This window comes from Diplotaxodon limnothrissa, linkage group LG5, assembly GCF_057381915.1.
Source record: "Diplotaxodon limnothrissa isolate DT_005_m linkage group LG5, D_limnothrissa_male_GT1.1, whole genome shotgun sequence".
Lineage (NCBI taxonomy): Eukaryota > Metazoa > Chordata > Actinopteri > Cichliformes > Cichlidae > Diplotaxodon > Diplotaxodon limnothrissa.
The window spans coordinates 28,167,234-28,181,749 of NC_140600.1; the positions used below are offsets into that span (position 1 = coordinate 28,167,234).

The window sequence follows — 14,516 nt, forward strand, 5'->3', positions numbered from 1 at the left end:
AGAGTGAAAAATGTACTTGTCAAATAAGGCAAAAAGGACTTGTTGCTTTTACTGCATATCAATCAATCGCGCTTGTGTGTGGTAACCCTCCTGACTCTGAATGAGCCAAGAATAACCCTAAAGGTTTGTTTCAGTTTAGTGAAAGATCACAGCATGGATTAAACTAAGAACTTTGTTATGGTTAGAACCTGCTTTGTCATAGCTGCAATATTAAACACAGATAAGGTTATGAAAAAGGCTTAATATCAATTTAAAACAGGCAACGAACAAGCCATTGGGTGTTTCAGCCAAATGTTTTCTTGACCCGACCTTTCAACCCAATATAAAAAGTCCCCCCTCCAGAGAGATGCATCACCTTACAACCATACGAGGAGAAAGAATTCAGAGTCGGCATGTTTTTCCTTTTTGTTTTTTTAATCGTCACTTGGCAGTTTCAACATTAATCCACTTACAAGCAGGTAAAGCCTGCATTGAGGCTTTAACCGTTGAGGGGAAAAGACGGGCACTTCACCTTCACCGTGATCCATTTACACCCAGCATTGCAAGAACCTAACTGGCCATAGTGCGTAACGAAAAGAGTTGAGAAGGTGGGGCACTGCAAACACTTTGGCCCTTCGAGTTGAATTACATTAATTACATCAAAAGGAAGAAAATGAGGCATCAAAAGGACTCCTAAATCAGGCAAAAACGTTACGTGCTTTGGTGGTACTTTGATTACTTTGGCTGCGGCTTGCCTCTTGACTTCAGTGATTAGTCTGGATGAGTGGTTATCGCTTCAGGACCGATCCCAGTTTTGTTAAGACAGCTTGAGTGCAGTTTTCAATTAAGTGCTAACACATGTCATTATTAGTGTGAACACACTGGAATTAGGCCAAACATTTGCCTGGCTTAAGATGCGGGAGAAAAACCTGTCCCATCATGTTCCACCTTGAGCCGCTATGAGACAGAGAGAAGAGTTTAGATAGAAAAGCATGAGGATTTGTTTTATTCCATAAACAGAGAGGGAATGACAACCAGCAAGAGAAATTCTCTTTAACAGCAGTAGCACTTGATGGCGTTTCGGAAGAGTATGGGCGAGAAAGAGGAGAGATAGCCGAAGAGTTTGGCGTGTGTTGGTGTGTCAGAGCAGAATAAGACGAGATTAAAAAAAAAAAAAAAAGCTTCCACAGCTTCATCTATTTATTCTTTTAAAAAAAACTAACCATTTAAAGCTACTGATGGAAGCTTTGGTGGTAGAATGGCATCCACCTAAAGTCTAGCTTCAACCAGAGGCGAGTCGTTCAACGCTCGCTAGTTAGCAGAAGCTACCGTTAAGGGTACCGTTTTCAAACGTCAGCATCACCAAATGGATTGCCAGATGCAACTTGTGAATTAATGTCTTTAGCATTTCATTTACAGGCTGAGGGGAAGAAAAATGTCTCTGTATCCCTGAATCACTGAGCTATTGTCCAGCCTAAAACCAAACACAGCACCCAGAGTGCAACATGGTTCAAGTGCTCCCACCCACCAAACACCAACACCATTCTGGCCACACCTCTTCCTCTTTCTTCTGTTCTTCCCCAGACTTGCAGGGGAGCTTAATAACGATAGTGGTCCGGTTTGAAGGGCCCCTCGGTGGGCAGGCCCAGGTACTTGGCCTGCTTTTCTGTCAGCTTGGTAAGCTTCACTCCCAGTTTATCCAGGTGGGCAGCTGCCACCTCCTCATCCAGCTACAGGCACACAAATAAAGAATAAATGAGCAAAAACATGTTAAATAAAGATTCCAGTTATTTTTCTTTTTTGCCTATTCAGTTTTGGGGTTTTTTGCATTTATCCTTCATGCTTTAATGTCTGCCTGAAAATATTAACAAGCAGAAACTTAGAATTTCAGAAGAGATAATTTTCTTGCAGTGGTTATTTAGTCCCAGAGGTAATTTTTGATCACATCTTAAGATATAATAAATTACTGAATAAAGGTATATAAAATTGCTCTTCACTCAAAAAAATAAATAAATAAAAATAAATTCTGTTTGAAAATCAATGTCTTTACACATCTAAAGAAATTTGACTTAAGAAAAAAAAAAAAGAAGATTCTAGTTTAAGTAAATATCTGACATTTCCTATTCATGTCCAACAAAGTACAAACCAGATACAATGCAAGTGCTGCATAAGCTTAAGCAGTATTATCACAGTGTATGTTCTGACCTTCTTAGGCAGGAAGTAGACTCCCAGAGGGTACTTCGCAGTGTTTGTCCACAACTCAATCTGAGCCAGCACCTACAGTAGAGAACTTGGATTTAATAAAGACTACAAAACAATTATAATGTTATCACTTTGTTTCAAAGACTTTGTTTCAAAGTTCCAAATGTTAATAGAATTCTAGTGTTACAGATGAAAGTTTACAGCATACATAATAATTTTTTTCTGTAGCATCGCTGACTCAGCCTTAGTACCTGATTGGTGAAGGAGTTGCTCATGACAAATGATGGGTGTCCCATGGCACAGCCCAGGTTAACCAGCCTGCCCTCTGCCAGGACAATGACGTGACGACCGTTCTTCAAACGATAGCGATCAACCTGAGGAGTCGGAGGAGAATCAGCAGCTGTGCAGGGACAGTTTAGACATAGCAGGAGACATCTGCTCATCCTTTGTGTTGTGTAACCTCTCCCTGTCCTCGCTTAGGCTTTACCTGAATATTTAGCCAGCTCCTACAACTACACATGTATCAGGGTGATTAAAAAAATGACAGCTGCAGTACATCTTATGTTAAGCTGTTGGTGGGAATAACTCTGAGTCCCCAATGTGTTTTAGAGTCTCAGTGTAAACCACCACCAGTTTCTTTCTGCCACCTTATGACACAGCTGCAACACCAACAGTTGGACTGTAACGCCTCAAGGGGCAGTAAAAAAAAAAAAAAAAAAAACCTAACTCATATTGGGTTTTGTTTGTTTGTTTGTTTGTTTGTGTGCTTGTTTTCCATGTGGAGAACTATTTTGGCCACCCCCCTCATGACTTTTTTTTTTTTTTTTTTTTTTTTTTTTTTATTAATATTTTTGGATGGACAGAAACATTAATAAATAAATATACAACTGCAATAATCATACTGTCAGTTCTCTGTCCATTTCTAAACAAACAAACAAACTAAGACAAGCAAACAAACAACACACTAACAAACAAAAAAAAAAAAAAAAAAAAAAAAAAAAAAAAAAAAAAAAATTACATGAATAAATAAATAAATAAAATAAATAAAACCCAGGAGAAACAAAATAATACACCGCCTCCTGGAAAACATCAGCAAAAACAAAAACGAATAAGGGTAAAACCCCCTGGTGCAAAAAAAAAAAAAAAAAAAAAAAAAAAGACAACAACCAAAATACCAATGACACATGAAATATCCCTCTAAGAGACCATTTATCATAATGTCTAAGAGACATTGTCAATGTACCGCAAAAAGGGACCCCAGACCTGCTCAAAAATATCTTCTCTTCCCTTCATTCTATACATAACCCGTTCATATGATGCCATCCTAGACATTTGTTCGGTCCATTCCTTGAAAGAACAGGGGCTGGATGACTTCCAATGCCTAAGAATTACCCTGCAACCAGTTATAAAAGCCAGACGCATCCACAATCTCTGTTTTTTTGAGAGAATGTTATCGTCAGGTAGTAGGCCCAGGACGCATATAGCTGGAGATTTAGAAAGATTAAGTTTAAAAATATCATTCACCAAGTTGATGATCCCATCCCACAAATAATCATTTTTCCGACATGTATACAACATATGAACTAGAGTCCCGACTTCCTGCTGACATTTCCAACAAATGTCCTTATCTGCGAGCTTCAACCTGACTAATTTACTGGGTGTCCAATAGTTTCTGTGAAGCAACTTGTACTGGATAAGTTGAGACTGTGTTTCAGGTGAGCAAACATACCATGATGAGATCAGCATCTTCCAACTGTCCTCTGAGATCTGGATACCCAGATCTTTCTCCCAACACCGCCTCAGTCCCCCCAAACTGGGAGCATGTGCCTCTCTGAAGCTCCCATAAAATTTAGATGCCCTGATTCTGTTATTGTCAGGGGTTGCAAACATCTTCTGAACACTAGATGGAGGGTCTAGATTATTTTTCAAAATGGCTTTAATACAATGTCTTATTTGAAAAAACCTCCAAATTTCCCTTGGATCCAAATTGAATTCTCGTCTGATTTCTGCAAACGATTTCATGCCAGTCTGCCCAAATAGGTCCCCCATCTGATTAATACCTGTCCTAGCCCAGGCCTCCCACCAGACCGGTTTCTTCCCTATTAATACTTTCTTATTATACCAAATAGAGGCTCTAGCGGTGAGATAAGGGCTGCTGTTGGTATATTGGTGAGCTCTAAGCCAGGTCTCTTGCATGAAAGACAGTACTGGATCTTTAAACGGTACTGGCCTACCCTTCTGAGTAAGGAAGGCCTCTAAAGACGAAGGGGCCACAAGACTTTCCTCAATCCCAACCCATGATGGCTTATCAGTAGAGGAATTATGTATCTTAACTAACTGAGAGAGGGAGAAAGCATAATGATACCAGACCATCTTAGACAATGCCAACCCACCACTCTCTTTAGCAGCATATAATTTAGACCGATTGAACAATGGCTTTTTACCTGCCCACACAAAACCCTCTACACATGTATTATAAAGCTTTAGCAAATTATGTGGGACTGCTATCGGTAACATGTGAAGAAAGTACTGAAGTTTAGGGGCAATAATCATCTTCACCAAATTAATTCTGCCCAAAAGGGACAGATTTATTTTAACCCAATTCTGCAACAGCGAACGGATGTTTTGAATCACTGGGGAAATATTTACTTTCATTATGTTGTCTAAACCAGGGGTCAATTTAATCCCCAAATAAGTCAGACCCTCGGGCTTCCACTTGAAATGCCATGAACTCCTCATAACAGGCGGACACAATTTAGAAATAGGCATAGCTTCAGACTTAGACCCCCCTCATGACTAACACACAAAGCAACAGAATACAGAACACTTCAACATTCACCAACATCCTATTAACAGTAATGCCATCTTAATATACATTTTAGTATATACTCTATAACCAAAAACACAGAATTCTCTAGAATCTTTAAGTAGCTGTCATTGTTCTTACCTGAGGCTTGACATCGATCTTCTCAGCAGCATTTTTGTTGAGCCAGCTGACATCAATCTCACAGTCAAAGTGTCCAATATTACAAACAATGGAGTCGTCTTTCATTTGCTCAAAGTGGCTGAAGGTAAACACATTGACTTATAAGCCACTTTTTAAATGTGTAAGAAAACTCAAAAACAATTAAACTGTTTGAAAGACACGAGAGTTGGTCAAACATACTGTCCCATGATTATGTCTTCACAGCCAGTGGTGGTGACAAAGATGTTTCCTTCCTTACAGGCCTCATCCATGGTTGTAACCTCATAACCTGCAAGACAGAGGAGAAAAGCACCGTTTCAATTACAGAAACCTGTTTATTTTAAAGGAAACATATATAATATGCAAGTTTCCCAACAGCTTAAAAATGATTGCTCCCATTATTTAAGTACTGCACAGTTTTGTCATCCTCATCTACCTTCCATAGCAGCCTGAAGGGCATTGATGGGGTCAATCTCAGTGACGATGACACGAGCGCCGAATCCTCGCAGAGCCTGGACACAGCCTTTACCCACATCACCGTAACCTGCCACCACTGCAACTTTACCAGCAATCATCACATCTGTGGCTCGCTTGATACCATCGATCAGACTCTCCCTGCAGCCGTACAGGTTGTCGAACTTACTCTGTGGGTGGGAAACAATGTTATTACATGGAATAAAGAGGCTGTTCCAGACTGAAATGAGGCAGAAGAATACAAGCTGACAGGCTGGTGTTATTAACTGAAAATCTAGTTCAAACTCATTCAACTAGCCATATCATTACTGTATACAAAGTAATTCACCTCATAAACAGATAATATTTTACAACTACTCCATTATCTTCAAATCTATAGGATGGAGAAAAATAGATCACCAGATAAATATTCACAAGGTCACACATTTTACAGACCAATTCAATCAAGCATATTTATAAACTACTTAACATATTTATATTTGCATGAATGAATAAGTCCACTAGGAGGGATGTTTATATTTTTATACATGATAGGCTGGAGATTAAAAAGCTCAGGATTGCTCACCTTGGTGACAGAGTCATTGACGTTGATGGCAGGGATCTTCAGTTCACTCTTTTTCAACATCTTGTACAGGTTGTGGACACCTGTAGTGGTCTCCTCCGACACGCCACGGATACCTAGAAATACAAAATTGCTTAAAAACCTGGAACTTTATATAAACTTTGACCGTGACGAATAAATCATGACCACAACTGGTCATGCACTAGACTTATTATAGATGTTTTCAAGCCACAAAAGAACAGTAACAAATAATGTACATAATAACTAACCTCTAAGTGGTTTGGTGTACCCTGTACATAGTTTACAGATTTTTTTGAGAATTTTGGCCATAACCATAAGCAACTGCTGGCTATCACTGAGAAATTAAGGACACTGCATGGTTATACAAAAACAATACAATCAGTCAGAAGGGATTCACACTTTGAAAGAACATTAGGTTCATTAACCTAATGCCGTTTTAAAACAAGACCTGAAACTAGTGAAAGATACCATAAACTCATCTTGAAAGGTCATATATCAAGTGACCAGTAGTCTTTTTTGCATCTTCAAATCCCACCAGCAGGAATGAAAGACATATTTTCCTTTATGTTTTACCATAGAAGTGCAGGATTTTTTTACTGTGGTGAAAAATGAACACACAATGAAGAAAAATGTTCACAAACAACAAATAGAACATTATTGGGACTTTGAGGGTAAAAGTACCTCTCTCAGTTCTTTAGTTGTAAAGCCACTATTATTCTGTATATACATGACAGCTGGATTTTAACAGGATGTTTGGTCATGCAGTACACCTTTATGTGAAACTGTCGGTGGGAATAACTCTGAGTTCCAATGTGTTTTAGAGTCTCAGTGTAAACTACCACCAGTCTCTCTCTGCCACCTTATGACACAGCTGCAACACTAACAGTTGGGCTGCAACGCCTCAAGGGGCAGTAAAACTACGTGCATTAAAGTGCAAAAAGAGCTTGAGCCCCCCCCCTTCCCGTTTTAGCATTTTCCCACTACACTTAAGATAATGGATCATTGACTGGAAACAAGTCTTGCACAATACCAAGAGCAAAACTATTGTTATACCACGAGCAAACAAGTCCAAGGGAGTTCTACATGAAGAACTTAAGAGCTTGGAAAACTTGCATGAAAAATAAAAATGCTTAAAAAAACCACAAAAAAAAACCCATCAGTGTTCATATTATTAAAATAATGTGTCGCAGCTGCTGTATGCAGTGGCCAAAAGCTCAAAGAAAGATTGATTCATGCAAGATTTCTTAAGAATAATAATAGCAGCTTCATTTTACACCGTGAGTGTAGGTGCATAAAACCAACCTGCCAGCAATTTAGGGTACTTTGTGTGGACCAGGTTGGTGAGGTCTCCTCCATCATCCAGGATCATGTTGAGGGGCTGACCATCTTTGAAGTACAGGGTCTGTTCAATGCACCACACATACTCCTCATCTGTCTCACCCTTCCAGGCATATACTACAGATGGACAGAGATATATTTAGTAACGTGCTTTATTTCTAAAATTCAGGTGTGTATATTAAAAAGTCCTGGCAGTTTTGTCATGTATTTAAAACAACACATGGTGCTTTGGAAAGCTCTTAAGAGCATGTACTTCCTCCTAACTGTCACTTCCAAGATTTAAAAAAATCTAAGATTTAAGAATGCTTGCAGAAAATGAGTCAGTTCTGAGACTAATTATCCAATTCATTTTTCAACTTGTCAGTGTGTGTTACCTGGAATGCCAGCCTTGGCGATGGCAGCAGCAGCGTGATCCTGAGTAGAGAAAATGTTACAGCTCGACCACTGAACCTGAGGAGGAAGAATCTGGGTCAGTTTAGGCACAAACAAATGAAGCTACAATCACACACACTAAACAGGAAATCACCACAATCTATGAAATAAATATTTACATGAACCCAGGTAACCTAACTGTTGATGAACCTCTGTGCTAATTGATTTTATAAACAACGTGTAAAGTGACATGTTAATAAATAACAGCTTGCTGGCTTTGAGTGCATTTAACTGGTTTTCTGGCAGGATTCTTACTTGGACAGAAATGTGTAGATAACGGAAACCAAAGTCCAACTAAAGCAAGCTACAGCACACTGTGTACTCAACTGTCGGTGGGAATAACCCTGAGTCCCCAATGTGTTTTAGAGTCTCAGTGTAAACTACCACCAGTCTCTCTCTGCCACCTTATGACACAGCTGCAACACTAACAGTTGGGCTGCAACGCCTCAAGGGGCAGTAAATCAGTCACAATGACATGCAATGACGCCTGGTGAGAAAATCATTCAGCACATCTAGATAAACTTTAGCAGCATTCGTTGATTTTTAACTTGAGATTTTCCAATCATCACATTCACCCTTTCATAATGTAACATTACATAATAAATCAGGGTAGGTTTTTTGTGCACACAAAACATGATTTTTCCTGAAGTCAAGTTGTTAGAAATAAACCTTAAGGCTATTACCTTATGAACAAATGTCACTCAATGCTGCCATCTACAGTTCAATACCCTTACTAACAGTTTTAAATATGCAAAGTTGACTGTAAGTCAAGTCACCACCAATGCAGACAGAGTAAAACCAATTCAGGGAAGAAGAAAAAAAAAAGGGGGGGGAGGGGAGATTGTTATTTGTTCTCTGCTAGGTCTCAGGGTGCAGGTTCTTGCAGGACAAGACCAGTTGTGGTCAGAGAGATAAAACCAACATGATAACAAGATACCACGGCCTTGAGGCACACAGAGGGGGAGAAAAGCCAGACTCCAGATGGGTTGTACCAATAAATGAATCAATTAATGTGTCCTCTACTGTAGTTGTCTGGAGGGTCTGCACAGTCTTATCGAAAAACAACATAAAGGATTTTGACAGATCTATATGCATCAACTTTAAAGGGACCTACAGTTTGTTCTCAAAAAGACATTACTATGTCTAAATGCAGAAAGTAAGAGGGCATATGTGCCCTCGCACAATGTAGGCGAAGTTACTGGAAGCTCTCTTGATAAATAAATACTAAAAGGCAGCTTTTAAATGTCACCTCAGCTCCGAGGGCAGTGAGGGTCTCGATGAGAACAGCAGTCTGCAGGGTCATGTGGAGGCAGCCGGCGATACGGGCTCCCTTTAGAGGTTTGGACTGACCGTACATCTCCCTCATCTTCATGAGGCCAGGCATCTCGTTCTCTGCCATGTCGATGGCCTTACGTCCCCATTCAGCCAGGCTGATGTCAGCTAGAAAAGAGACCGCAGGTTGTCAAAAGGAGTACAAAGATAAAACTGATTAATGCAATAAGCTTGTTCTCTGGTCTGGCATTCTCAGGTGGATGTTTTTTTGTCAGGTAAAGCCTCATATATGCATCAGACTTGGTCTGTTTATTCAAGTCCAAAAGTTTAAAACTTGAGTGTTTTTCTTTAAGCAAAATGCCTGTTAACATAAATAAATAAAAAATAAAAGACACTCATAACATTCATACATTATTTGTCTGGAGTGTTCCATTTTTCAAAAAGAACTAGTTGGGGGGGGGGGGGGGGGGGGGGGGTAAATGCCTAAAACCACATCATCAGGATGTGGTTTTGCAAATCAGCAACTCTGTTATGTTTTAAACTGCAGTTTTACAAGTCTCAAAAAGGCAAATCTAATAGTTTTAATTGTACTGTCCAAAATACTAGCAAAATTGTGTGCAAGTTTAACACCCTGTGCATACCCAGTTTTGTCTGCACAGATTTCTTATATAAAATTGTATAATCTTCTTTTCTAATAATCTTGTTGTAGGTGGAGAATTCACATGACCACAGCTGTGACATAACAGATTTGCACTTTTGACAGTTTGTCTCTACACTCCCTTCTTTCATTTTCATAACAGCTGCTGTTGCACAAGTTGGCCACACTGAGGAAATAAAATCATGTCATGAACAGCATGCAATAGGGAAGTGTGATTATCCTTTTCAAATTGGAATGAGCCAAGTAAGCCAGATCTTTACAGAGAGCACGTAAATCTACAAAAAGTCTGTTTGTTCTTAATCCTGTTTCTTTGTTAGCACTTCAGCCTCTTGTTGCTTTGTATGAAGTGCACTTTCAGAACAACCATGTGCCTATATTAATATCAAACCATTCCTACAAAGAGTAGAATGTGTCATGTCATGTACATTACATGTAAAATAAATATGATTTCTGACAACTCAATGCATAAATATTAGGATTCAACAATGAGGTTATTCAAAAGTGGAGCACTTCTTACACAGAATCTGATACATGTCTTTGCCACAGACAACAGTAAATTAAATCTTTGGCTTTTGGAGGTTTTTTTTATTATTATTTGTTGCTTTTACCATTAAGAAAGCAACTAAATTTTTAAGTGTGTAAAATGTGTGAGGGACAACAACAATGATGGCCAAGTGGCATTGAAATTAAGTTCACTGATTTGTTTTCCCTACAATGCCATCTGCATATTTGAAACCTACCACTAGTTAAGACCTTATTGATACACCTAATTTTTCTTGCTTTTAGTTTTAGACTTAAATACACAGCAAAAATTCCAGATCTATAAATACATTTTCTGACCACTGTCATAATAATTTAATAACATAAGGCAGCACTACCAGCCTTGCTCTCAGAAACATGCTGCTTTGGCTTGTTACTGTAATCATAGCTGCCGACCCACTACAATAGCCTTCTGGTTAGGGCTGTGCAATAAATCACATTTTAACTTCAAATATAAACAATACATTAATTTTGAATACTACAACACAAAAACTAGTTTTGCAACAATTCGTTGTTTCAACTATGAATACACCTTTTTACTTGACAATGGCTTCCCCATAAAGGTCATGAATCTATTTTTTTCTGTTTAATTATAATTAGTAGTTCAAGGAAATAACTTAAAACGTGCATTTCTTCTTTCATACGTTTATTAAACTTACCATTCCTCCAAACTTAATGTATGTTTGTAAAAGAATTGTTATTTATATATAATTACTGACCACAATGACTGTGGTTATGATTTTTTTTGTAATCAAGCAGCACTTGGGAAGGCAGTGTACAATACAAAAGACAGTACTGATTAAATGCTTGTAGTTAACTACTGATTAACCATTTGTAATTGTACTTGTAGTAAATGAGTGTTATTGCATATATTATTATATCACAAATTAACAGATTCGGCTATTGTGTTAAAACTCTTGACCCTTGGATTGCATGCGGACTTCGTCTCATGCCTATCAATTAGCGGGACATTGCCTAACAGCTTCTGTTTCTAGTCAGCTGCAGAATATCATCCACGACAGGTGTGGTTCACATTTGGTGCATTTCAATAGACCAATTGTCCATTTTCATGGCAGACATAGAAGCACAGTTCAAATTTATTAACAGCTCATTTATAGCAAATTGTGACTGAGAACCACGTCTAATTCGGGAACAAAACTATCAAAACAAACAAACAAAAAACCTGTATTCCAATAGAGAGGCCTGACATCAACATTAGGCAAACACCACGTGTAGTGCTTCCGTTACTAGTTTGCAAGTCGCATTCAGTGCAGCATTGTCTATGCCTGTTCTTGTCACTCACGCAGAAACTGGCGGTGAAGCGCAAGTCATCACGGGAGGTGCAGTTTACAAACACAGCTTGAGCCAAGGGTTCTTAGCGACTACGGTTCCACTGATAGACTACAACTCCCAGAGGCTTTGGGTGAGCTTTCTGTTCACGGAGCAGCCCATGCCCGATGCAAGTATGGCTGTTACATGTCGATTCATTCTCAGAAATGAATCAAAGTATGCTTTATTCACATACCGGGAAAAGGAAATCTAAAAGTTTACTTCTAAAATGACTAAGAAACACCAACAAATTAACTGGACAGCTTGCTAAACTGCGGTAATAACATAACACGTTTCACCACATGCTAGCAAGTTAGCAGTAATAGAGTCCAGAAAGCCCTGCAAAGTCTGGGATAAGTAAAAAAAAATAGTCTAAGGCATATAAAACATTTATTTCGGTATACGGTTGGCTTCTATACTAAATTAAACGCCTATGGGAACCGTTACCCAACCTGCAAACTTAACGCATTACTAGCTAACTAACCGCGAACGTGCTTAGCTTAACTTGATATACAAGTACGGCAGAAAAAATAAACACTGACACTGACCAACTTTGTAGGGGACTTTCTCAGACATGGTTGTTTTGTGGTGTTACGTTCCGGTAAGGTTGAGAGAAGCGGCAGCCTGGCCGACGGACAGAGGCAGAGAGGGAGGGACGAAAACATGACGGCTCGGTTTTTATCGTCGAAGCTTCATCCAGGCGAGTTCACTCGACAGGGCGACTACAACGCGCTTCTCTTTTGAACTCCGATTGGTTGCAGCAGCTCCCGCCCCACGCGTAAACGACTTGATTGGGTAACGGGTGATGTGGGACGTCGAGTCAATTGTGAAATGAGGTCTTGAGGCGAGAAGTTTGAGTGTGTAAGCAAGTTCAGGCTGGAATCTATCGGTGGTTTCCTGGTTTCTAGATAAGTGACAGTGTAAACTACTTTATTCGTGTAATGCAGACTGCGAAAGTTGAATAACATTTTGCACACAGGCAGATGCTTCACGGTTATTCCTACACATACTGCGGTGTTCTTCCTATATAACACCTTCAATAGGGTCGTCTTGTAAGTTTTTCCTTTGTTAATAAATATGTTTTTTTTTTAATTATATAATTTTTGTATTGGGTCAATTTAAGGCTGCATTAACAGCTGAACTCAGTCTCCAAGAACTATGAATTTATGCTTAAATGGGAAAACAAAGTTGTAGGTTTTTTGGAGGCAAACATATACTATATCGTGGAAGGCCACATAAAATCACAGAGCAGGAAGCTGAGGCGCATAGTGCGCAGAGGTCACCAGCTATCTGCAAACTTAATCCCTACAGTCCTCCAAACTTCTTGTGGCCTTCAAATTGAAGAACAGTGCATGGAGAGCTTTGTGGAATGGGTCTCTATGAGTGAGTGGCTGCATCCAAGCCTTACATCACCAAGCACAATGCAAACCATTGGGTGCAGTGGTATAGAGCATGCCACCACTAAGACGTGTTCTCTGTAGTGACAAATCGTGCTTCTCTGTTCAGAAATCCAATGGATGAGTCTGGGTGTGGTGGTTGCCAGGAGAACTTGTCTGCTTTGTGCCAAGTCTAAAATTTGGTGGAGGGGGGATTATGATGTGTGGTTGTTTTTCAGGAGTTGGTCTCTGCCTCTTAGGTGCAGTGAAAGGAACTCATAATGCTTCAGCATCCAAAGACATTTTCATGCTCCCAACTTTGTGGAAACATGTTGAAACAAGAAGGGGTCATCCCTGTTTCAACATGACTGCACACCAATGCATAAAGCAAGGTCCATAAAGACATAAAGAGCAACTTTGGTGTGGAAGAATTTGACTGGCCTTCACAGACTCCTGACCTGATAAAACCACCTTTGGAATGAATTAGAGCTGTGAACCACACCTTCTGATCCATCTAAATTCACAAATGCACTTTTGTAAGAATGGTCAAAAATCCCTGAAAATACACCCCTAAACCCTGTGGAAAGACTTTCCAGAAGAGTTGAAAGTCTTATGGGTGCAAAGAGTGAGGCGACATTGTATTAAACCGTATGGGTTAAGAATGGGATGTCAATCAAGTTCGTACGAGTGTTAAGGCAGGTAAGTGAATACTTTTGGCAGTGTAGTGTATTTATCCCACAGGTTTTTCAACTTTTTGGTTTATTCACACAATATTTTATAATATTTAATAATTTTAATTAATATTAAAAAATGTAATATGGTTAGGTAAAAGATGTGTTTTTTAAATGTTTTACTAATGAGATCAAGTGGTCAGTAGGATCATATGTATGCTTTGGTTCCTAAACTTTGACTAGCTTTCAAATCCACCATAGTCCTGACATCTTTGTTGACATTTAAACCCTGCATGCTATGAAAATGTGTGAGATGTTTCCTTTATTCAGTTAATTACACTTTAATTTGAAAATATGTTACTTTCATTGTATCTTGTTGTTCAGGTCTATCTTTTTTTTTAAAAACAATATTTTTATTAATTTTAATTTTCACAAACAACCCTTAATTAAATAATATAATATGGTGTACAGTTCACAGCAATAAAAACAAAACAAAAACAAGCAAACTGAACACAGAACACCAGTTCAGATCCATACTAACAATACCTGGGGTCCCAGTAATAATATACAGCATGAGAACTCAAGAAAAACCTTGTAGTTAGACATCAGGTCCCACATAGTTCAAGTACGGTTCTCACACCATAAAGAATTGGTCTGTTTTTGAGTGTAATATACATGTAAGATGACAATCTGTCAG

The 14,516-nt window shown here is 38.9% G+C and overlaps 1 protein-coding gene and 3 non-coding genes across 4 annotated transcripts; all 4 read right to left on the minus strand.

The window, feature by feature from the left end:
- Nucleotides 1-368: 368 nt before the first annotated feature.
- Nucleotides 369-12,429, minus strand: LOC146632534 (adenosylhomocysteinase B). The gene is made up of 11 exons (XM_085353382.1): nt 12,321-12,429; nt 9,223-9,413; nt 7,916-7,991; nt 7,506-7,658; nt 6,186-6,298; nt 5,583-5,790; nt 5,348-5,435; nt 5,129-5,246; nt 2,433-2,555; nt 2,185-2,256; nt 369-1,709 (listed from the first exon to the last, which is right to left on the minus strand). The coding sequence occupies exons 1-11, from the start codon at nt 12,346-12,348 to the stop codon at nt 1,578-1,580; spliced, it is 1,302 nt and encodes a 433-aa protein (XP_085209508.1). The 5' UTR covers nt 12,349-12,429; the 3' UTR covers nt 369-1,577.
- Nucleotides 2,750-2,882, minus strand: LOC146632535 (small nucleolar RNA SNORA17). Its single transcript, XR_014906232.1, has one exon. It is a non-coding gene; the product is annotated as a small nucleolar RNA SNORA17 (small nucleolar RNA).
- LOC146632536 (small nucleolar RNA SNORA17) lies at nt 6,985-7,116 on the minus strand. Its single transcript, XR_014906234.1, has one exon. It is a non-coding gene; the product is annotated as a small nucleolar RNA SNORA17 (small nucleolar RNA).
- Nucleotides 8,299-8,431, minus strand: LOC146632537 (small nucleolar RNA SNORA17). The gene has a single exon (XR_014906233.1). It is a non-coding gene; the product is annotated as a small nucleolar RNA SNORA17 (small nucleolar RNA).
- Nucleotides 12,430-14,516: the final 2,087 nt, after the last annotated feature.